Source organism: Erpetoichthys calabaricus, chromosome 3, assembly GCF_900747795.2.
Source record: "Erpetoichthys calabaricus chromosome 3, fErpCal1.3, whole genome shotgun sequence".
Taxonomy (NCBI): domain Eukaryota; kingdom Metazoa; phylum Chordata; class Cladistia; order Polypteriformes; family Polypteridae; genus Erpetoichthys; species Erpetoichthys calabaricus.
Window position 1 is genome coordinate 294,209,912 of NC_041396.2, and position 24,822 is coordinate 294,234,733.

Below are 24,822 nucleotides of genomic sequence, written 5' to 3' on the forward strand. Positions count from 1 at the left end.
TAAAGTAAATGCAGCATTTTATTATCATTACAATATATTTGTCCATCCATCCATTCTGTTACCTCGCTTATCCACAGCAGGGTTACAGGGAAGCTGAAGCCTATCCTAGCAGGCATCCAAAGGCAGGAACAACACCTAGACAAGGTACCAGTCCACCACAGGATTAAAACACAGAGACAAAACACAGGCTTTACACTTTAACAATGCCAGTCCACCAGTATTACCCAATTCATACTAGGATTGTAGCATCCGGGGCCTAGCCTGGCAGCGCTGGGCAGGAACTAACCCTGAATTGGTCACCAAGGCTTCACGGGTGACGCTCACCAACAGCAGGCCAAATAACATAACAAAAGTAATGGCAGTCAGAGGGAAAACCCCACATGGACACAGAGAGAACATTCCAGCTCTGCAGAGACAGTGGACTTTGAACCCTGGACTCTGCAGTCTCCCAGCAAGTGGGGCTTAAACCCTGGAACCTGCAATCTTCATACGGGCAGAGGAGTTTGAACCCTGGAATGTGCAACCTTCACGCAGGCAGTGAGGTTTGAACTCTGGGATCTTCAGCCTTCATACAGGTGGTGAGATCTGAACCCGGACTCTGCAATCTTCATACAGGCAAAGAGGATTGAATCCTGATATCTGAAGTCTTCATATGGAAAGAATTATTATTATTACAGTATTATTATTATATGGGCAGTGGGGGCTGAACCCTGGAATCTGTATTTGTCATACAGGAGGTGGGGTTTGAACCCTGGGAACTGAATTCATCATACAGGCAGTAGGGTTTGAATATCAGAATCTGTAGTCTTCATATGGGCAGAGGGGTTTGAACCCTGGAATGTGCAATCTGCACATAGTCAGTGACCATTGAACCGTGGAATCTGCAGTCTTCATATGGGCAGAGGGGTCTGGAATCTGCATTCTCCACACAGGCAGTGGGGTTTTAACCCTGGAATATGGGCAGAGGGGTTTGAATCTTGGAAAGTGCAATCTCCATGCAGACAGTGAGGTTTAAACTCTGGGACCTGCAGTCTTTATACAGGCAGTGGGATTTAAACCCTGGGATCTGCAACCTCCATGTAAGAAGTGGGCTTCGAACCCTAGAATCTACAATGTTCATGCAGGCAGTGGGGTTTGAACGCTGGAATGTGCAATCTACATGCAGGCAGCTAGATTTGAACCCTGGACTATGTTGTCGCCACACTGGTAGTGAGGTCTGAACCTTAATATTTGGATCAGGAAGGCGGTAGCCTTAAGCCAGCTCATCCCGCTTTTTCTTTTTTTATTCATTCTGGCCACACTGATTTTCATTAGAAATGGGGGGGCGGCTTTTGGGGGATTGATCATTTTTATTTAACTGGTGGCCACCGAATCCCAAGCAGACGGCGTCCTAGCAGATCGGAGATGACGCGGGTGGGGCCAAATGCCACCCATTTTTTCAGAACTAGGTGTGTCGATATTCGGCCTCCGTTATATACGCCCCCCACGCTACCTTAATTATTGGTGCCCTCTCACTTTTCATCCCCTAGTTTCCGCCTTCCACTTTTCTAATTCTCACCGACCCCTCGGCCTCCTCCTCGCAAGTTCGTAATGCCCCCTCACCCACAACCTCACCCACAACTGCTCCTCTCGGCCGCCGCCGACGCCACCACCGCGCAGGCCCTAGTAGTCGGCCTGCAGCCTCGGCCCTCGCCTGAACTGGTGGGCGGACTGAGAGTGCCGAGGGGGCGGAGCGCCGAACAGAGGCGGGGCTGGAGTCCCGGCCACTTCCTCAACACAGCCGGCAGCCAGGGGCGGCGATCCTGCCCTCCTTCTGTGGCTGCCTCTGCCCAACATGGCTGCTCTCTCAGCCTGGTTCTGGAACGAGCGGTTCTGGCTGCCGCACAACGTGACCTGGGCGGACCTAGCGGAGTCGGAGCCCGGGGTGGAGTACCCCAGAGCCAGTCACCTCTTGTCCGTCTTCCCGCTGGCCTTGGGGATCTTCGCCGTTAGGATGCTGTTTGAGAGGTAGGTTACTATGCTTGGCGCACACAACGACACACCGCCTCACTCCCTCGGCGCTTTCGCTGCTCTCCTCTGGGCTCCTCTCCGTAATGGACCCGCGCGAAAAGTGGCGGGCGGTGGCGCGGGGTGTGAGGGGCAGGCGGAGCAGGGGAGGGAGGCCGCAAAACTGGGGCTGAAAAAGTACTGGGGCGCGTGCGAATACGTGAACGAGCAGAAAAGGATCTATATAGAGGTGTCTGTGAGGAGGAAGTATGAGCCGTCTGACTCTGAGGCGCTATATACCATCGGACGAGCTAAAGGAGTGCAATAGTGCCCGTGTGACAGGCAGTCACATGTTGGGGAGCACGTGATGAGCGCGAGAGAAGAAATTTGGGGTGACCGGTGGCACCTAGTGAAGGAGCTATATATAGCGAAAGCTTGTGGGGTGGGCTACGTAAATGGGAGGGGCTAAGGAGATACATACTGGCAAATGATGAAAGGGGCTATATAGAGAGTCAGTTGCGGAGGTACAAACGTGTTGAGGAGCAAGGCAGCCATACAAAGTCCACCAGAGACACATGTGTGATGATGACGACGAGTGAATGGGCGGTATGGTGGGAGTCCGTTATGGGGTCATGTGTGGTGAAAAGGCCAGGTGCTATCTGGATTGTGGCAGGCAGGTAGAAGATTTGAAGAGTTGGGGGACAGTTTCGTGTTAGGAGATGTGTACATCAGCATTTAGCGACATGGGTGAGGAGCTGTTTATGCTCAGTGATGGTGCCAGATGTAGGAGAAAGCAGAATAAACATAACCTGTATAGGGAACATGTTAGTGGGCCACATACAGGAGGAGGAGATAAGCCATTGATTTAAAGGAGCTATATAGGGGGCAACATATTTGGGTGACAAGTGGATGTGCACTAGATTGGTGTATATATTTTAAGGGGATGTGTACATGAGCAAATAGAGGTGTACTTGATGATAAAGGGATGGGGAGCTATTTAGTGACTGCGAGAGTGCCATATGAAGGAGAGGGCAGAGTAAAGGAGCTATATAGAGGGCATACAAGTGGGCCACACACCGGAGGAAGAGCTATGCCATTGTATACTGTTTATACTGAGAGTTTGTGGCCCAAGTTACAAGCATACAGGAGGAAGAGCTAAGCAGCTGCAGCCACGGATTTAAGGCACTATATAGACCGCAGTATATTTGGGTGACATGTGAATGTGTTAAATATGGATTTAGGTAATGTTTGTTGAAGTGTCAAGGCGCTATATTAAGTCTGGCTGGGGATAGAGGAGTTAATAGAGCTAAGAGACAGTGTAGCAAATAGAGGGGTACATGCAAGATAAAGAGATGGGGAGCTATTTAGAATAAGTGAGAGTGCCATATGGCAGAGTAAAGGAGCTATATAGAGAGCATGCTAGTGGGCCACATACAGAAGGAAGAGCTAAGCTGCTGATTTAAGGAGCTATATAGACGTATTACATATTTGGATGACAAGTGAATGTGTTTATATATTGATGTATATCATTAGGTGTTGTTTTGATGAAGAGTCAAGGCGCTATATTGAGTCTGTTGGGGGACAGAGGAGTTGAACGTCCTGGGAGACAATCTCACGCTAGGAAACGTGTACATCAACAAATAGAGGGGTACATGTGTGATAAAGCGGCGAGTGTCTCTTGGAGGAGAAGGCAAAGTAAAGGAGCTATATAGAGGGCTTGTGACCGGGCCACAAACAAGAGGAAGAGCTAAGCCTCTTATTTAAGGAGCTATGTAGGCCGCAGTATACTCAGATGACTAGTGAATATGCTGTGTATTGGTGTATATTAGTAGGTATTGTTTGGTGAAGAGTCAAGGCGCTATACAGAGTGTGGCAGGGGATGGAGGAGTTGTGGGATGGTTTCATGTTAGACATGAGGCGTACATGCATAATAAAGAGATGGGAGCTATTTAGAGTCAGTGAGGGTGTCTTATGGAGGAGTAGGCGTAAGAGTCAAGTAGCTATATAATGAGCATGTTAGAAGGTAAAGGAGCTATATAGAGAGTGTGCTAATGGCTCACCTTCAGAAGGAAGAGCTCAGCCCCTGCATATAGTACTGGCTAGACTGAGAATCTGTTACCAGAGTGCAAGAACATGGAGGATTTAAGGAGCTAAATAGAGAGCAACCTGTTTAGGTGACAAGTGGATGTGCTAGATATCGAGTATGATATTAGGTAATGTTTGTCGAAGAGTCAAGGCGCTATATTGAATCTGTAGGGGAAAAGAGGAATTAAAGAGGTATGACACATTCATGTTGGGAGAAACATAGTTGTCCATTAAAGGGGCACGTGAATGATAATGGAGGGCAGAGTTGTTTAGAGTTGGGGAGTGTGCCACTTTGGGCATATTAGTGGGCCCCACACCGGAGGAAGAGTTATGCCATTGCATACTGTTTATACTGGGAATCTGTGGCCAAGTTACTAGCATAGTGAGGCGTCAGGAACTGTACAGACAGCCACGTGTTTGGGAGTGAATGTGCTATATAGAGGGCGTGTGTGTGTGTGTGGACATTCAAGGAGCTATATAGAGCATAGTGGGAAGGGAACATTGTACAAGGAGAAAGCCACACATTGGGGAGGACACAAGCGCCAACAGAAGGGTCTGCTAATGAGGACACATGCACGAAAGAGGGATATACACATATAGCGCCCAGACTCTGGCATGACCTACCGAAATTAATCAGGGCAGCTGACTCCACGAATTCTTTAAAAAAACAACGCAAAACTCCTCTGTTCAGGAAGGCTTTTAGCTCTACTTGACTTTATTACCCTTCTCTCAGTTTACCTCCATGTCAAGATGGTCATGTAACCTGTATGTGTGTGTGCGAGACCATCAATTATGTTGTCTGGTAGGCTTTTCTCTGAATTTACGATCTTCTTTATTTATTTATCTGGTTTAGTACAATGCTATATACTGTATACCCTGCCATTCTTTCTTGAACTCTGTGAAGTGCCTTGAGCAAGGCAAAGTCGCTATATAAATAAAATGTATTATTATTATTATTATAAGTGACAATGCGGCACGGAGAAGGAAGAGGCAAGGTACAATACAGAGTGCCCATTAGTGGGCTGCATGGCAAAAGCTCCACACTGGGGAAGGGGGTACTGCAGCTATATAGACTGCCTGTTAGCCTGGCGCATAGAGAAAGAAGAGCTTTGTAGATACACGTCAGATAAAGGAGCTATGGAGAGGGTTGTTTACATGGAGGTACAAGTTACAGCGGAGAGTCAAACAGGTATACAGAGTCCATCAGAGAGGGAGGGAGATGCACATTTGACTGAAAAGTGCCATCTAAGTGGCATTTGATTTTGGGACGTACGTATGAAGAAGAGTCAAGGCGCTATATGGAGTCAGGCAGGGAGGAAGAATAGTAAAAGAGGTTGAGACAGTCGCCTTGGGCAAAGGATACTTGAGCAAATAGAGAAGTGTGTTTAATGGGGACACGTGCATAACAAAGCCGTCTCAAGTCTCTTGAGTTGAAGAAGAGTAAATGATGGGTGGGGAGTGGCGCCTGCATTTGAAAGGGGGGACAAGAGGAGTAACGGGGCACCTGTATTTGAAGAAGGTTCAAGAGGAGTGACCAAGAGCTGGAGAAGTAAGTCCATGTAGAGTCTGTGGGGGAAGAGTAAAGGGACTACTTGTCTTTATTAACACGGCTCTTTGCATGATGAAGTGTTAAGGAGCTACATGGCTGGGGGTGAAATGTCTCAGATTAACAGTAAAAGCACTATCTTGAGTGTTTGTTGTGGGACTTCAAACATGATGAGGAGTCAAGGAGCTATATTAACGGCTGTGATGGTGACAGAGACGTGATGAGGCATCAAGGAGCTCTACTGAATGTTTGCGATGGGGATATAGATGTGATGATGCGTCAAGGAGCCTTCAAGATGTCACTCGGTACGGTGACCAGTAAATGAGCTAATACAGGGTTGTCTGACATGGGACATGTGTCTGTCAAGTGGCAAGGAGGTACATGGACTCTCAGAGAGTCATAACCAGGGGTGAAACGGTAAAGGAGCTATGTAAACCCAGTCAGTGGGCCATGTTTGGGAGGAAGAGTTAAAGGTGAAGGTACACCTGACTGATGAATTGTCAAGGAGCTCTGTAGAGTGTATTGGGAACGCAGATCTGTGACCTGTTAGAGGCCCACAGGTGGTGGAGGAGTCCAGGAGCCATGTGTTGGAGCTGTGAGGGGGTCATTTGGAAATTTAAAAATTAAGTCGCTATAGTTTGAATGTATTTTAGGGGTGTTCACAGGATCTGGATGAGGAACTATGAGGTGTGTCAGTTCCATTTCTCCCCTACCTTCCTCATAACAACGAGTGACTCCTTTTTTCGGTGATGCCATTTACGCCTGGCCCAATGGTGTCTGTCTGTCTCCTTTTCCTGTAAGGATCTCCACACATTGTGCGTCTCTTGAGGGGTGAACTCTATGGAAGTGATGCAAGGTTGTAAGATGGCTAAAGTGTCAAGGCGCTATATGGGCCCTGCACAAGACGATTGCTTTGACACCTGTGTCAAGACCCAGGAAGCAAAGTGTCACTCTGTCCAAATAAATATGTGTCACTCCGGTAGTTTCTGGCGTGAGCATGTCTGTGAGTGTGAAGATCTCCTTCAGCTCGGCCATTTGGGTCACTTGTGTGTCCACTCCGTGGTGCTGGCTGCAGTTCAGGTCCACCTGAGGGCATGAGCCAAAGTGAATGCTTAGGGTGACCCTCATCTAATTTGAGGTGCCGTATAGCATCAAGGCCTACCAGTAAAAGGGTTGGCCTTTAGAGCACCAGGGTGCCAGTTCAACTCCAGGGTGACAAGAGTGAGTTGCTTCACTTGCCTGCCCTCCTGTTACATGTGATAGCTGCGTAGTTGGAAGCCACTTTAGAATGGGGTTCACTCTAGAAAATCAACTGCTGCCACGCTGACGGTGCCATTTATGTTTGCAAAGGCACTATATAGACTCACATAGGCCCAGACAGAATAGAGGTGTGGTGGTAGTGGCAGCTGCAGTGTGCAGGTTGGGTCCAACCTGTCAAGTTGGGGGTGTCTTTCAGAACGACTGCTGAATGCCAGTGTAGGCTACTAAGCGGGTGTAAAGACACACCCCTCGTCTGCCTCATATAGTGCCTTTCATAGCAAGCATCAGTGCAGTGCATTTTATAGAGCAGCACACAATAATCAGGCCAAGGCCAGCTTGTGACTATAAACTAAACTAGTGCAAATGTTTGCAGGTGATGGTGCCCTGCTGCCATCTTCTTGTGCTTAGTGCTGTTGGCATCTGCTCCCGGGTATATGCCACTTGATAAGCAGATTAGAAAATGGATGGATCAAGACCACCGGTGGCTGCCAATCTTATCATTTTAACATGTCCCCATAGCGTCTGCTCTCCTGGGCCGTGGGCATACTCAAGCGCCTTGTCTCCTGGCAAAAGTGTGCCATCGTCCTCCGTCAGCCTTTAAATTACATTACAGTCCAGTTTAGGGTAGTGGGAGGCTGAGGCCTATCCAGGCAGCACTGAATGTGAGGCAGGATCTAAGGCCATCACAGAGACAAACTCAAGTACACATCCACACAAGGCCAGTTTGGAACCCCCCAACTAAATTTGCACATCTTGATGGAAGCCTGGAGTGTTTTATATAGTGCCTTTCAGGGTAAATACTGCCTCAATGAAGTGGAACCTTTACAAGTTAAAAGCCGTGCAGATTGTCGAGGATTGTTTAAAGAGTTGGGAAAGTGCCATCGAACCAGCCCACCAGGAGGTGAAATTCCACCACAGGGCACTTTCACTCTCGTTTAATCCAGTTGAAGGATGTGGGGGACCACAGACTATCCTAGGAGCACCAGGTATGAGCGGGTCCATCACTAGGCCCACATGGCACTGCCAACTTAGATGTGCCCGACTTTGAGGATGTGGAAGTTTTTATTTTACATAGTACTTTCCAGGGTAAATATTCCCACCCCCATTATCTCCCAGGGTTACAAATTAATTCTGACAGTTTAGAAGTTCAACGCCTAGTAGTTTGCTGAGGGTCATGTGATGAATCAGGAAGGCACTATACAGGAGCATAGCCAGGAATTAATGACTGGGGGAATTCGAAAGTATATGCCGTAAGTCACAATTCCATCTGTGGTCAATCATAAAATTCTTAATCAGGCAGGGATCAAATCTGAATACATCCAAGCCCAACATCCCTGTGGTCCTATAGCTCGGTTTAGTTGGGACAAAGACCACCAATCTGTCTAATTCTCAATAGTAAATGGCATGCACTGTCAAAGGCGCTATAGCCAGGGCTCTATTAACAGCATCATAGGCCCCCGGGCAAAGTACTGCACTGAAGCCCCCTGTATTGATAGCAAAACAGAAATGTACATAGGCATCCGAAACATCGTGGGCCCCTATGCTCCTGGAGCCCCCAGCCAGTGCCCATACATAAAGACGGCCCTGGCTATTGCATTATGTAACGGGTAGGATCAAAGTTTACCTCAGCAGACTACGCAGCCCGCCTGTCCCCCTGCCTTGTTGATTCCCCCCCCCCCCCTTCCTGAGAGGCACATGACCCCGCGGGGGGGTGTTTGTGAGCAGTAGTCCATCTGGATGGTCACTCCGGGCGGCACGAGTCCCTCATTGTCATATTTGTCATATTTGTGTTTGGAGTGTACAGTAATTAGAGGCCAGCCAGCGTGTCTGTCACTCGGGCCTCTCACGCCCAGGCGGCACATGTGGCACTTGTTTGCTTTGTTTTCCCTCGCTTTTGATTTCAGTGGTCTGAGCAGTGGACCCACGTTCTCCCCCCCCCGACCCGTCTAGCAGTCTTGTGATTTCTTTTCACTCCATATGGGTCTAGATTTTTTTTTTGCTGCCCAGTGAAATGAAACGTTGTTTGTGTTTTTGTGGCTGCCACCCCCCGTTGCCCCTCACCACGCTCCACCGCTGGGCTGCCACTTCGGGTTTTTCATTTTCTCGTTGTGTTGAATTTCCAGACTGTAGATGACTTGTGACAGAGCTGAGCCATTTGTGGGCATCTGTGTTTTGCCCTGAAGTCTGTGCAGTGTGGACAGGGCATGCCAGTGTTAAATATTTTCAAGCGTCTACAACAAATCGGTGTCAAGGCTGCTTAAAGTGGAAAAATAACATGGGCCATGATAAGACCTGGTCGTGGCCATGTGTGTCTGAGATCAGGGGGGTCTTTGATCAGGTGAAGGGGTATGGATGGGCTGCTTAGAGTCTGGCACCGTGACCAATTAAACCTGTTCTTTAAAGTGTTTTCTAACCATGTTCAGGGTGGCATGGTAGCACGGTGATTAGCTTTACTGCCCCAGAGATCCATGGTACTCGGTTCAAACTGGAATCTGCCCGCATGGTTTTTTTTTCTGCTCACATCCTAAAAATGTGCCCGTTAGATGAATTGGTGAATCCTTATTACTACTGGAATGGTGTGTGTGAGAGGGCCTGCCAACCCCATCTTGTTCCCAGTGATTCTGGGATACCCAACTCCCCCCCCCCCCCCAGACCCTGACTTCAGATTGTGCCAGTCTGACAACATTAATAGTGTGTAGTGCTATTGGCAATGCCATATGATTCACCAGCACCCCCCTGTGGGGATGCCCAGTTCTGAATTGGGATACCAGTTGTTAGGTTTTTCAAAAGACAGAATGACATAGCAGGGGGTGGCATTTGGTAAAGCCTCCATTTCACAAACCTAGGGTTTCAAGTGCCCTCAACTTTTGAGTTCAGGTACTCCACATCAGAACCCCCCCCCCCCCATCCGAAAGTATGTGAGACAATGAGTGTGTACTCCTCCCCACTGGAAAATGTGAAGGCACTGGCGAGACAGCCGGGCATCGGGCAGGAATGTCGTGAGCAGCTCTCACCGGGGGGTTTGGCAGTTCACGACAAGATGAGGGGATCTCATCCCAGATAGAGAGAAGAGGAACCTGTGTGACCGAGCAGGAGGTCAGTTGGGACGGGGGGGACTGGAGATGGAGAAGACACGAGTTCAAGTCACAGCTCTTGTGTGTTTGTGCCTGTTACATTTGGGAACAATTGGAGAAAAAAGTGAAGTAGACTTGTGGAGTGAGCTTGGGGAAACTGACTGCAGCGTTAGTGACTTGTGTTATTTTACGGTAAATGGCTAACACCACAATCCCAGGCGACTTACAGCATCGGAGATACGATTGGAGCACCGGCAGGTGACGTGACCTGCTTGTGGTCACACAGTAATTTGAACCCCCAACCTCAGAGTTTGAAGTCCAAAGCCTTAATTTATATATTCTGTATCTTTAGACGTGTGTGTGTGTGTGCGTGCAAGTTTAGTTTTAGAGGGATGATGTTTGTCACACGTGTGAGTGTGACTGTAGTGATATTAGTGGCCTATTAGTGTTTATGTGTTTGCGTAACGCTAGAGTGACGTGTGCTGCCATAGTGTAATATTGCTGATGTTTGTTAGTCAATTCTGTCGATCTGTCTATCATATAGCGCCTTTCATATCTATCTATCTCTATCTATCATATAGCACCTTTCACATCTATCTATCTATCTATCTATCTATCTATCTATCTATCTATCTATCTATCTATCTATCTATCTATCTATCTATCTATCTATCTATCTATCTATCTATCATATAGATCAATGCTTGATCATTCACACATCTACTATAAATTTAACACACCCATTATCACTTTTATTAGTTGTTGCTGTTGCTTATATTATACCAATGTCAGCCTGGCATGTTTTCACCCTTCTGTGGTTTTTAATCTTAAAAGGTATTAAACTCACCAGAGTGGTCTCGTGTTAATGTGCACTTTAATATTCAAAGTGAAGTTTTCCTAACCCAGTCCTCAGGCTTTACTAGACAGTTCAACTTTTTGCTTTATCCTAAGTCTCAGCACACCTGAAATTAACTAAAATAAATGAAATTAAATAAAATAAAATATTTTAAAAATAAAAAATCAGGCGTGGTCTCCCCTAGACTTTCTCATATACTCAGATATGGGGATGGATATTTAAGGAGTAAACCGCAAGACAGTGATTATATTTTTATATTATGTACATTAGAGAACTATCAACAACAAATCAAATTAATAATATATTGAACAATTATAAAAATAAAATTGGACAAATCAGACTCTGTAGAAGCACGATTAAAAGGTCAAGTACCACTTCTGGTTAGCGGAAAGTTGATAGAAATCTACGTTTTGTACCTAATACTTGTATACAGAATTTGGTTGACCTAAGTGAAAGCGAACTTAAGTTACCATTTATACATACACACACACAGACAGACAGACACATAATTCAAAAAATTGTATTTTCAGATTCAGGGAGGTCTTAAACGTTGAGATTCATCAAAATCTTGAGGTTGAATTTTTGTACAATTACAAAACTTTCCCTACACTTTGTATACGAGAAAGTAAAAATGCAACCCAAAACAAAGACAATATCAAGTAAATTAAATAAATGCTTAAATAATGACATAAAATGAAAAGATGAACCTGTAAGAACATTGCAATAACTGTTCAAGAATATAATGTAAAGTTGAATAATTATGAGAACTATGTACAGATGTGCTAAGAAATTCCAAAGTAAAATTTAAGGTATTTACTTATTTTTTTCTTTGTTTTCAGATATTCTTATTTCTTCCTCTTATAATCTACCTCAATATTATACTTTCACCTTAGAATCTCTCTTTCCTGGCTATTTATAAATACTAAATATATATACAGTATAACGTATATGGTATATTAAATATATGCAAATACCTATTACATTCGTATAATTTATAAAAGTTTATATTGTTACCAGTTAATGCATTAATAGATAAACATTTTACATACTCGATTATTTTTCTCACGTTTTAGACTCCAGTGGCTTTTCATATTTACTCCTATGGCTTTCCACACACACCGCAGCAGCACATTAAGTGAGTTTTGTTTGTTGTTGTTGCTGTTTTTTCAATGATTCCATTTTTCTCACACTGTGGATTTAAAAGTACATCAGGGATCGGCTCTGAGCCCTTTCTTATTTGCAATGGTGATGGACAGGTTGACAGACGAGATTAGACAGGAGTCTCCGTGGACTATGATGCTTGCTGATGACATTGTGATCTGTAGTGATAGTAGGGAGCAGGTTGAGGAGACCCTGGAGAAGTGGAGATCTGCTCTAGAGAGGAGAGGAATGAAGATCAGTAGGAACAAGACAGAATACATGTGTGGGAATGAGAGGGAGGTCAGTGGAATGGTGAGGATGAGGGGAGTAGAGTTGGCGAAGGTGGATGAGTTTAAATACTTGGGATCAACAGTACAGAGTAATGGGGATTGTGGAAGAGAAGTGAAGAAGAGAGTGCAGGCAGGGTGGAGAAGAGTGTCAGGAGTGATTTGTTACAGAAAAGAGTGAAAGGGAAGTTCTACAGGACGGTAGTGAGACCAGCTATGTTATATGGGTTGGAGACGGTGGAACTGACCAGAAAGCAGGAGACAGAGCTGGAGGTGGCAGAGTTAAAGATGCTAAGATTTGCATTGGGTGTGACAAGGATGGACAGGATTAGAAATGAGGACATTAGAGGGTCAGCTCAGGTTTGACGGTTGGGAGACAAAGTCAGAGAGGCGAGATTGCGCTGGTTTGGACATGTGCAGAGGAGAGATGCTGGGTATAATGAGAGAAGGGTGCTAAGGATAGAGCTGCCAGGGAAGAGGAGAAGAGGAAGGCCTAAGAGAATGGTTCAACCTTGGTCTCATCAGACCTTAATATATTTTTCAATATGGTTGTTGGGTATGCATTTTTACAGAGTTAGCCGGGCTTGGATGTTTTTCTTTGTGAGTAAAGGCTTTTGTCTTGCTACTCAACTGCACAACCCAGACACATGAAGAATATGACTGACTGTTGTCACACGTAGGGAACAACCAGGACTTACCAGGAAATCCTGCAGCTCTTTTAGTGCTGCTATAGGCCTCTTGGTGGCCTTGCTGACCAGTTTTCACCTTCTTCTCTTGTCAGTCTCGGAGGGACGTCCATGGACCGTTGAGCCATGTTTTCTCCACCTGTTGATGACTGTCTTCACCGGGCTCCATGGGATGTTTAATGCTTTGGATACTTTTCTGTAGCCCTGTCCGGATTGATACCTTTCAATGATGCTATGTTTTAAAAGTTCTTTGCGGACCACGGCTTTTGGAGTATGTCGCAACCAAGAGGATATCAGGATAATCCTACAGGAACAGCCCAACTTAATTGGAGCTCAGTCAGAGCTACTTGAATTAAAATGTCAGGTGTGTGCTAACGAATATTTGAGACTAGAGAAAGAGCCCGTTTCGACAACATAAGGTGAAACGGACACGAGTGGAATAGTAATAAGTATAAGCACCACCAACCTGATATAGGTGTATTGAATGAATGCGTAATTAGGCCTCGAGCTGTAGTCGAAATCGCCTTTCAGGCCTCTAGAGCTTTAATCGAAGTCGCCTTTCTTTTTGAATTTTCACGGCCGTAAATCCGCCGCCTGCTGCGATGTCGGTCTCGTAAGATTTTTCGGGCAGCTGCGCAGAAGGCGACTGTGCATTCGGCTTCGGACAGACGTGAGTGAGTGGGTGAGTATATATAAGATGAGACTTCTTGGCATTGGCTGATTCTGAACGCAGCCACATCCTTGATTATTAAAGGGTCTGCACATTCACAACAGCAGCTTTTTGTAGGATGTTTTTCCACCCTTTTTTAACTCGGTCGTTTCAGTTTTGTTGTCACCTTCTTCGTATAGGTTGCAATTTTATAGTAAAGGTGAAGTCAGTTCTGACAGGGTTTCTCTTGGTTTAATTCTTTATTACGCAAAACCAGTGATTTTAACAAGTGTGTAGCCTTTTTATATCCACTGTGTTTATGTAACATATGTTAGAACTTTGTCTATGTATCATGTAAATCATGCCTTTTCTATATCTATCTATCATAAACAAGATAGATAGATACTTTATTAATCCCCAAGGGGAAATTCACATACTCCAGCAGCAACATACTGATTAAAAAAAATAATATTAAATTAAACAGTGATAAAAATGCAGGTATAACAGACAAAAACTTTGTATAATGTTAACGTTTACCCCCTCCTGGGTGGAATTGAAGAGTCGCATAGTGTGATGGAGGAACGATCTCCTCAGTCTGTCAATGGAGCAGGATGGTGACAGCAGTCTGTCACTGAAGCTGCTCCTCTGTCTAGAGATGATCCTGTTCAGTGGATGCAGTGGATTCTCCATGATGGACAGGAGTCTGCTCAGTGCCCGTCGCTCTGCCACAGATGTCAAACTGTCCAGCTCCGTGCCTACCATAGAGCCTGCCTTCTTCACCAGTTTGTCCAGGCGTGAGGTGTCCCTCTTCTTAATGCTGCCTCCCCAACACATCACCGCTTAGAAGAGGGCGCTCGCCACAACCATCTGATAGAACTTCTCTCATCGTGCTAAGAATCATAGTTTGCTTGCAGGAGCAATATATTTGTGCTAATCTGAGACAAAAGCTGTGGGACAAGGGGAGGGGGAAGAGTGACGTCAGGAGTGGGTTGCTAGGCAGAGCCCTCCTCACTGTCCCGTTTCACTATTACGATTGCGAAGCCACGGGGGATGGCTAGTATAATATATAAAGAAAATAATTATACAGTAGTACATATCAGCTGTTCTTAACCTTCTTTATATTGTGACCCAATTAGATAGATAGATAGATAGATAGATACTTTATTAATCCCAATGGGAAATTCACATTCTCCAGCAGCAGCATACTGATACAATAAATAATATTAAATTAAAGAATGATAATAATGCAGGTGAAAAACAGACAATAACTTTGTATAATGTTAAATGTTAACATTTACACCCCCGGGTGGAATTGAAGAGTCGCATAGTGTGATGGAGGAACGATCTCCTCAGTCTGTCAGTAGAGCAGGACGGTGACAGCAGTCTGTCGCTGAAGCTGCTCTTCTGTCTGGAGATGACACTGTTTAGTAGATGCAGTGGATTCTCCATAATTGATAGGAGCCTGCTGAGCGCCCTTTGCTCTGCCACAGATGTTAAACTGTCCAGCTCCATGCCAACAATAGAGCCTGCCTTCCTCACCAGTTTGTCCAGGCATGAGGCGTCTTTCCTCTTTATGCTGCCTCCCCAGCACACCACCGCATAGAAGAGGGCGCTCGCCACAACTGTCTGATAGAACATCTGCAGCATCTTATTGCAGATGTTGAAGGATGCCAGCCTTCTAAGGAAGTATAGTCGGCTCTGTCCTTTCTTGCACAGCACATCAGTATTGGCAGTCCAGTCTAATTTATCATCCAGCTGCACTCCCAGATATTTATAGGTCTGCACCATCTGCACACAGTCACCTTTGATGACCACGGGGTCTATGAGGGGCCTGGGCCTCCTAAAATCCACCACCAACTCTTTGGTTTTGCTGGTGTTCAGTTGTAGGTGGTTTGAGTTATTGTGTCTTCGAGACCCAGAACCAGCCTGGTTGTCTCTCTTGGAGTATTGTGGATGACAGTAACCCCACCCATCCCCTGCAGAATAAACACACATTATAGCAGTTCGAAGGAGTTTGCTCAATCTACCCACAACGACTCATCACAAGACACGTTGTAAACCATACACGACCACCTCCATAATTACAACTGTGAATGTCACTCAAATGTCACTCAAAATGGGTCATGACTCATACTTTAGGAACCTATGCTATACTGTAGATACATAAATAGATAACTTGCCTGATGAAGGGGCCTTAGTTGCCTTGAAAGCTTGCATTTGTAATCTATTTAGTTAGCCAATTAAAGGTGTCATTTCACCCTACTTTTTCTTAAATAGATAACAGTCAGACATTCATTTTCTAACCTGCTTAGTCCTGAAGAGGGTCATGGGGGCTGCCAGAGACGTTCCCAGCAAGCATATGCCGCAAGACAGGAACAAAGCCAGAGCGCCAGTCAGTCTCAGGGCGAACACACACACCATATTCACCTACTTGGACTAATTTACTCTTACCAGTCCACCAAACCTGCATGTCTTTGAACAGTGGATGGAAACCCACACAGACACGGGGAGAACATGCAAACTCCACAACTAGGGAGGAACTGGGATGCAAACCCTAATCTCCTTGCTACAAGGCAGCAGTGCTACCACTGCACCACCATGAATCCATCCATCCTCCAACCCGCTGAATCCGAACACAGGGTCACGGGGGTCTGCTGGAGCCAATCCCAGCCAACACAGGGCACAAGGCAGGAACCAATCCTGGGCAGGGTGCCAACCCACTGCAGGACCACCATTAATAAATAACAGATAAACAAATAGACAGAAAACAATTGAAATAGTAGTAATTTAGTGAGGACACCAACTAACAATACAAACAACAGTAGCAGCAAATGTAAGAAATGTACTGCATATAAATAAACCCAACTAGGTGCAGATCTAAGGGCGGGGCGCGAGGGTGGGGGGTGCACAAAGTTCAGAGTCCAGACAGCCAAAGGGTAGAAGCTGTTGCACAACCTGGCAGAACTGGTTCAGACAGAAGTGGCACAAAGAGACTGGGGGAGGGGAGGGGGCGGTCCTTCACAATGCTGTAGGCTTTAAAGATCCAATGCTTGTTAAAGAGAACCAAGAGGTCCCAATGATCTTGTCAGCTGTGTGTGTGTGTGTGTGTGTGTGTACTATCCATTGTAGGACCTAGCACGTCTCTAAGCTCACGGTGAAGCAGCTGGTCAGAATGACATCGATGGTGCCCCTGTAGAATGTGGCGAGACAGGGGAATATGGCGCGTCTTTTTCGGGATCTGATGGAAATGGAGCCGCTGCGGTGCCTTCTTAGCTATGGAGGTGCTGTTGATTGACTAAGTAAAGTCAGCTGCCATGTGCCCACCAAGGATACGCCTCACTTTAATGTCACACACACATGCAGTTGACGCACTGATATTTCACACACTGCACTGTATTAATGCAAGCCTACTCCTATGGTATACAACATCACTCTAATTAACTACAAGACTCCATAAACATCACAAAACTGCCCCCCAGTATGCTGCTGCTGGAGTATGTGAATTTCCCCTTGGGATTAATAAAGTTATCTATCTATCTATCTATCTATCTATCTATCTATCTATCTATCTATCTATCTATCTATCTATCTATCTATCTATCTATCTATCTATCTATCTAATTGGGTCACAAAATAAAGAAGGTTAAGAACAGCTGATATGTACTACTGTATAATTATTTTCTTTATATATTATACTAGCCATCCCCCGTGGCTTCGCAATCGTAATAGTGAAACGGGACAGTGAGGAGGGCTCTGCCTAGCAACCCACTCCTGACGTCACTCTTCCCCCTCCCCTTGTCCCACAGCTTTTGTCTCAGATTAGCACAAATATATTGCTCCTGCAAGCAAACTATGATTCTTAGCACGATGAGAGAAGTTCTATCAGATGGTTGTGGCGAGCGCCCTCTTCTAAGCGGTGATGTGTTGGGGAGGCAGCATTAAGAAGAGGGACACCTCACGCCTGGACAAACTGGTGAAGAAGGCAGGCTCTATGGTAGGCACGGAGCTGGACAGTTTGACATCTGTGGCAGAGCGACGGGCACTGAGCAGACTCCTGTCCATCATGGAGAATCCATTGCATCCACTGAACAGGATCATCTCTAGACAGAGGAGCAGCTTCAGTGACAGACTGCTGCGGTGCCTTCTTAGCTATGGAGGTGCTGTTGATTGACTAAGTAAAGTCAGCTGCCATGTGCCCACCAAGGATACGCCTCACTTTAATGTCACACACACATGCAGTTGACGCACTGATGTTTCACACACTGCACTGTATTAATGCAAGCCTACTCCTATGGTATACAACATCACTCTAATTAACTACAAGACTCCATAAACATCACAAAACTGCCCCCCAGTATGCTGCTGCTGGAGTATGTGAATTTCCCCTTGGGATTAATAAAGTATCTATCTATCTATCTATCTATCTATCTATCTATCTATCTATCTATCTATCTATCTATCTATCTATCTATCTATCTATCTATCTATCTATCTATATAGTGCCTTTCACATCTATCTATCTATCTATCTATCTATCTATCTATCTATCTATCTATCTATCTATCTATCTATCTATCTATCTATATAGTGCCTTTCACATCTATCTATCTATCTATCTATCTATCTATCTATCTATCTATCTATCTATCTATCTATATAGTGCCTTTCACGTCTATCTATCTATCTATCTATCTATCTATCTATCTATCTATCTATCTATCTATCTATCTATCTATATAGTGCCTTTCACGTCTATCTATCTATCTATCTATCTATCTATCTATCTATCTATCTATCTATCTATCTATCTATCTATCTATCTATATAGTGCCTTTCACGTCTATCTATCTATCTATCTATCTATCTATCTATCTATCTATCTATCTATCTATCTATCTATCTATCTATCTATCTATCTATATAGTGCCTTTCACGTCTGTCTATCTATCTATCTATCTATCTATCTATCTATCTATCTATCTATCTATCTATCTATCTAGTGCCTTTCACGTCTCTCTCTCTCTCTCTCTCTCTCTCTCTCTCTCTCTCTCTCTCTCTCTCACCCGGACTGTTCAAGCATATTATACGGAAAAAAACATCTAAATCTGTTAAGTAGTTCTCTCTTTCACTAACTAAGTGGAAATAAGGAATGCCTTGAGGCTGGTGCATGAGTGAGGAGGGCCCAGACGTCCCCTCCCCTCGGCCCGCTGAGTGTCTGTCAGTCTCGCGCAAATAAATCGGTACTGCAAGCGAACTATGATACTTGGCGTGATGAGAGAAGTTGCAAAGTCAATGGGAGTGTTCCAGCAAATTATAGGAAAAAAAAAAGATCTAATTCTCTCGTGAAAAGCAGACAGACAGACGTGGATTTATATAGCTATAGATTTTATATATATATATATATATATATATATATATATATATAGTAAAAGAAGCACAAGAAACTTGTAAAGGTTTGGGGTTTTTAGCCCCATATATTGTTTCCAAAGCAAAAAAAATTGAGGTCAGTAATTTAACATAAAATCAGAGACACCAGAGGACGGGAAGACGGACAACTTATAGGGGCAGACTGGAAATTAATCAGTGGGATGCTGGGAAAGGCGTGATGGTGGACGGCTGGCTGACATCATCAGGGGTGGACCAGAAGGTACAAAGGAACCCGGAAATGTAGTCATGCAGGCGGCTCTACGGCGGCGGTGCTTCGATCTATCTGGAGAAATAAAGAAAGAGAGGTTAGTACGCTGCCTTTGACCCCCCCAGCACGGCTTTCTATGGTGCGCGTCGGGTCCTTAGACTGCTCCCCATGCACTGCACTCGTGCGTGACAAAATATATATATACTAGTCATTTAGCCCGTTACAATAACGGGCGCTAGAACAGTAGTGCATAAACATTAGTAGGAACAGTCTATATTAAATGGCAAGGGACTTTAACCTCATTCTGTTTGTTGGTCGTATTTTTCTTTCTTTCAGCCTTTCTTTTGTTGATGTTTACTTGCTGAGCTGACCGTTCTTCGTGGGCTGCTGCCGTGTATTGTGTGTCTTTAATTTTCTGTGACAGTAATGCTGTCTTGTACGTCCGCTGGCTTGTACGTCCGTAATATACCTTTAATTTTCTCTGGCGGTAATACAGGCGTGCGTGTCGGTAATATGCCTTTAATTTTCTCTGACAGTAATACTGGCTTGTATGTGGCTGTAATTTGCATCACTGTATTGTGTACCTTTAATTTCCTCCTGCAGTAATACTGGGTTGTATTTCCGTAAAACGCCTCTAACTTTCTCTGACAGTAATATCGCGCATAGCACCGTGCCCCGCGCATGCGCACTTCACCAGAAGACACACACACACGGACACCTGGATGCACACAGGGATTTTATATATATAGATATACAATATATATATTGTAATAAAGAAACACACACAAGTATAAAGGTTTGGGGGTTTTTAGGCCCCATATACTGTAAAGCAAATGAAAAAAGCGTCAGCGTTTTCTTCCCAGTACAACAGACAGTAAATTAAAGCAGGTCGGACAATTTATAACGGGGAACAGGAAGTGATGAAATGATGATGGGGAAAGTCGTGATGGATGATGGGAGAGTGATGTCATCATTGGGGGACCGGAGGTTAGAAAGGACCCCGGAAGTGGGTGGTACCAGGAGACTTCCAGGTTTGTTTATGGCGGCGGTGCTTCAATCTTTCTGAAGGAACAAGAAAAGAGAGGTTAGTACCCCGTCATTGTCCCCCGGCACGGCTTGTTGCGGCGCCCGTCGGGTCCTTAAGCTGCTCCCCATGCGCTCGTGCGTGACAATATACAGTGGGTACGGAAAGTATTCAGACCCCCTTCAATTTTTCACTCTTTGTTATATTGCAGCCATTTGCTAAAATCATTTAAATTAATTTTTTTCCTCATTAATGTACACACAGCACCCCATATTGACAGACAAAAAAAAGAATTTTTGAAATTGTTGCAGATTTATTAAAAAAGAAAAACTGAAATATCACATGGTCCTAAGTATTCAGACCCTTTGCTCAGTATTTAGTAGAAGCACCCTTTTGAGCTAATACAGTCATGAGTCTTCTTGGGGAAAGATGCAACAAGTTTTTCACACCTGGATTTGGGGATCCTCTGCCATTCCTCCTTGCAGATCCTCTCCAGTTCTGTTAGGTTGGATGGCAAACGTTGTTGGACAGCCATTTTTAGGTCTCTCCAGAGATGCTCAACTGGGTTTAAGTCAGGGCTCTGGCTGGGCCATTCAAGAACAGTCACAGAGTTGTTGTGAAGCCACTCCTTCGTTATTTTAGCTGTGTGCTTAGGGTCATTGTCTTGTTGGAAGGTAAACCTTCAGCCCAGTCTGAGGTCCTTAGCACTCTGGAGAAGGTTTTTGTCCAGGATATCCCTGTACTTGGCCGCATTCATCTTTCCCTCGATTGCAACCAGTCGTCCTGTCCCTGCAGCTGAAAAACACCCCCACAGCATGATGCTGCCACCGCCATGCTTCACTGTAGGGACTGTATTGGACAAGTGATGAGCAGTGCCTGGTTGTCTCCACACATACCGCTTAGAATTAAGGCCAAAAAGTTCTATCTTGGTCTCATCAGACCAGAGAATCTTATTTCTCACCATCTCAGAGTCCTTCAGGTGTCTTTGAGCAAACTCCATGCGGGCTGTCATGTGTCTTGCACTGAGGAGAGGCTTCCGACAGGCCACTCTGCCATAAAGCCCTGACTGGTGGAGGGCTGCAGTGATGGTTGACTTTCTACAACTTTCTCCCATCTCCTGACTGCATCTCTGGAGCTCAGCCAAAGTGATCTTTGGGTTCTTCTTTACCTCTCTCACCAAGGCTCAGCTTGGCCGGACGGCCAGCTCTAGGAAGGTTTCTGGTCATCCCAAACGTCTTCCATTTAAGGATTATGGAGGCCACTGTGCTCTTGGGAACCTTAAGTGCAGCAGAAATTTTTTTGTAACCTTGGCCAGATCTGTGCCTTGCCACAATTCTGTCTCTGAGCTCTTCAGGCAGTTCCTTTGACCTCATGATTCTCATTTGCTCTGACATGCATCGTCAGCTGTAAGGTCTTATATAGACAGGTGTGTGGCTTTCCTAATCAAGTCCAATCAGTATAATCAAACACAGCTGGACTCAAATGAAGGTGATCTCAAGGATGATCAGAAGAAATGGAAAGCACCTGAGTTAAATACAGTGGTGTGAAAAACTATTTGCCCCCTTCCTGATTTCTTATTCTTTTGCATGTTTCTCACACAAAATGTTTCTGATCATCAAACACATTTAACCATTAGTCAAATATAACACAAGTAAACACAAAATGCAGTTTGTAAATGGTGGTTTTTATTATTTAGGGAGAAAAAAAAATCCAAACCTACCTGGGCCCTGTGTGAAAAAGTAATTGCCCCCTGAACCTAATAACTGGTTGGGCCACCCTTAGCAGCAATAACTGCAATCAAGCGTTTGCGATAACTTGCAATGAGTCTTTTACAGCGCTCTGGAGGAATTTTGGCCCACTCATCTTTGCAAAATTGTTGTATTTCAGCTTTATTTGAGGGTTTTCTAGCATGAACAGCCTTTTTAAGGTCATGCCATAGCATCTCAATTGGATTCAGGTCAGGACTTTGACTAGGCCACTCCAAAGTCTTCATTTTGTTTTTCTTCAGCCATTCAGAGGTGGATTTGCTGGTGTGTTTTGGGTCATTGTCCTGTTGCAGCACCCAAGATCGCTTCAGCTTGAGTTGACGAACAGATGGCCAGACATTCTCCTTCAGGATTTTTTGGTAGACAGTAGAATTCATGGTTCCATCTATCACAGCAAGCCTTCCAGGTCCTGAAGCAGCAAAAACAACCCCAGACCATCACACTACCACCACCATATTTTACTGTTGGTATGATGTTCTTTTTCTGAAATGCTGTGTTCCTTTTACGCCAGATGTAATGGGACATTTGCCTTCCAAAAAGTTCAACTTTTGACTCATCAGTCCACAAGGTATTTTCCCAAAAGTCTTGGCAATCATTGAGATGTTTCTTAGCAAAATTGAGACGAGCCCTAATGTTCTTTTTGCTTAACAGTGGTTTGCGTCTTGGAAATCTGCCATGCAGGCCGTTTTTGCCCAGTCTCTTTCTTATGGTGGAGTCGTGAACACTGACCTTAATTGAGGCAAGTGAGGCCTGCAGTTCTTTAGACGTTGTCCTGGGGTCTTTTGTGACCTCTCGGATGAGTCGTCTCTGCGCTCTTGGGGTAATTTTGGTCGGCCGGCCACTCCTGGGAAGGTTCACCACTGTTCCATGTTTTTGCATTTGTGGATAATGGCTCTCACTGTGGTTCGCTGGAGTCCCAAAGCTTTAGAAATGGCTTTATAACCTTTACCAGACTGATAGATCTCAATTACTTCTGTTCTCATTTGTTCCTGAATTTCTTTGGATCTTGGCATGATGTCTAGCTTTTGAGGTGCTTTTGGTCTACTTCTCTGTGTCAGGCAGCTCCTATTTAAGTGATTTCTTGATTGAAACAGGTGTGGCAGTAATCAGGCCTGGGGGTGGCTACGGAAATTGAACTCAGGTGTGATACACCACAGTTAGGTTATTTTTTAACAAGGGGGCAATTACTTTTTCACACAGGGCCACGTAGGTTTGGATTTTTTTTCTCCCTAAATAATAAACACCATCATTTAAAAACTGCATTTTGTGTTTACTTGTGTTATATTTGACTAATGGTTAAATGTGTTTGATGATCAGAAACATTTTGTGTGACAAACATGCAAAAGAATAAGAAATCAGGAAGGGGGCAAATAGTTTTTCACACCACTGTATAAGAGTGTCACAGCAAAGGGTCTGAATACTTAGGACCATGTGATATTTCAGTTGTTCTTTTTTAATAAATCTGCAACAATTTCAAAAATTCTTTTTTTTGTCTGTCAATATGGGGTTCTGTGTGTACATTAATGAGGAAAAAAATTAATTTAAATGATTTTAGCAAATGGCTGCAATATAACAAAGAGTGAAAAATTGAAGGGGGTCTGAATACTTTCCGTACCCACTGTATATATATCTATATATATAAAAATGGAATGGGTGGGTCGTCGGGTGGGCCTTTTTTTCATTCCGTCGTTTTTTCGACGTTTTCAAAATGTAGAATGATTATTTGATTTTTTTGTTTTTATTTGATCGTGTCTATGTAGCCGCCGTCGTAATAAAGTATCGCTAAAATCGTCATTTATCGTAATTTATTTTTGACGTATAACGTCGCCGTCGTCGAGGTCAGTGATACCACTGCAAAAAATCTGCTTACGGTTGAAAGACACGCCCTACTCACTGGACAGTTAAAAACACCAATCAAACTAACGATGACATCAAGTATTACCCAATCAAAAGTAGGAAAGGAGGCATCTTCATAAAATGCGTGTGGGATGATTTGCATGAGACGCTGCTTTAAAAAAAAAATGATAAAAAAAAATACGGGATAAATCCCGTCCAGTATTGATTCAAAAACGGGACGCGCAATTTCATTCTCAAACGCGGCACGATTCCGTATTTTAAAGGACGGGTGGCAACCCTACAGTGCCAGGTAACCACCCATACAATCACATTGTGATTCAGACTAGGAATGCAATGAATGTAATTACCCCGATCTACATACAAGGCGAAAGTCTTGCAACATTCAAAGATGATGGTTTGGGATAGGTACACCATACAACATAAAAGAGCTTATGAAGCCTTGAACCGAAAAAAGCAACATCTCAGAGATCGTAAAAAAAAAATAGGAGGTAATGTCGTTTTACTCGCTGTAGATTTTAGTCAAACATTACCAGTTATTTCACGAGGGAGACCAGCACATCACTCAACGCGTGTTTAAAATCCATGCTTCTCCCACGCTCGGTTATATGTCGCGTGTTCTCGGGTAGGTGCACCAAAAAATGTATACATTTAAGCATGTAATGGGCAAACAAAAAATGAGGTATACCCGAAGGCACAGCAGTTGTACTTAATGTAACTTTACTTCTTAAATGTTAATGTTTTACTGTTTAATAATTTATACGCTTCTTATATGTTGTTCAAATTCTTTTATCAAAATACCACTGACAGCGCAATGCACGATAACATCGAGTGAATACACCATACGCATCCGCCCACGGCTGCCCTGCTGTGCGCAGATAGGACTTGATTGTACAATAAAATAAAATAAAGATAAAAAGACTAAAACAATCATCACCCATAAAGCGGATAGTAGACGTGACGTACTATATGTG

General features: G+C 44.4%; 1 protein-coding gene across 1 annotated transcript in view; it reads left to right on the forward strand.

Annotated features, from left to right (window-relative positions):
• Nucleotides 1-1,735: 1,735 nt before the first annotated feature.
• The window catches only part of cers5 (ceramide synthase 5), a 122,739-nt gene continuing 99,652 nt past the window's right edge, over nt 1,736-24,822 (forward strand). The window contains exon 1 of the mRNA XM_028825858.2: nt 1,736-2,007. Coding sequence (XP_028681691.1) covers nt 1,835-2,007 — 173 coding nt within the window. The 5' untranslated portion in view covers nt 1,736-1,834. The remainder of the gene's footprint in view (nt 2,008-24,822) is intronic.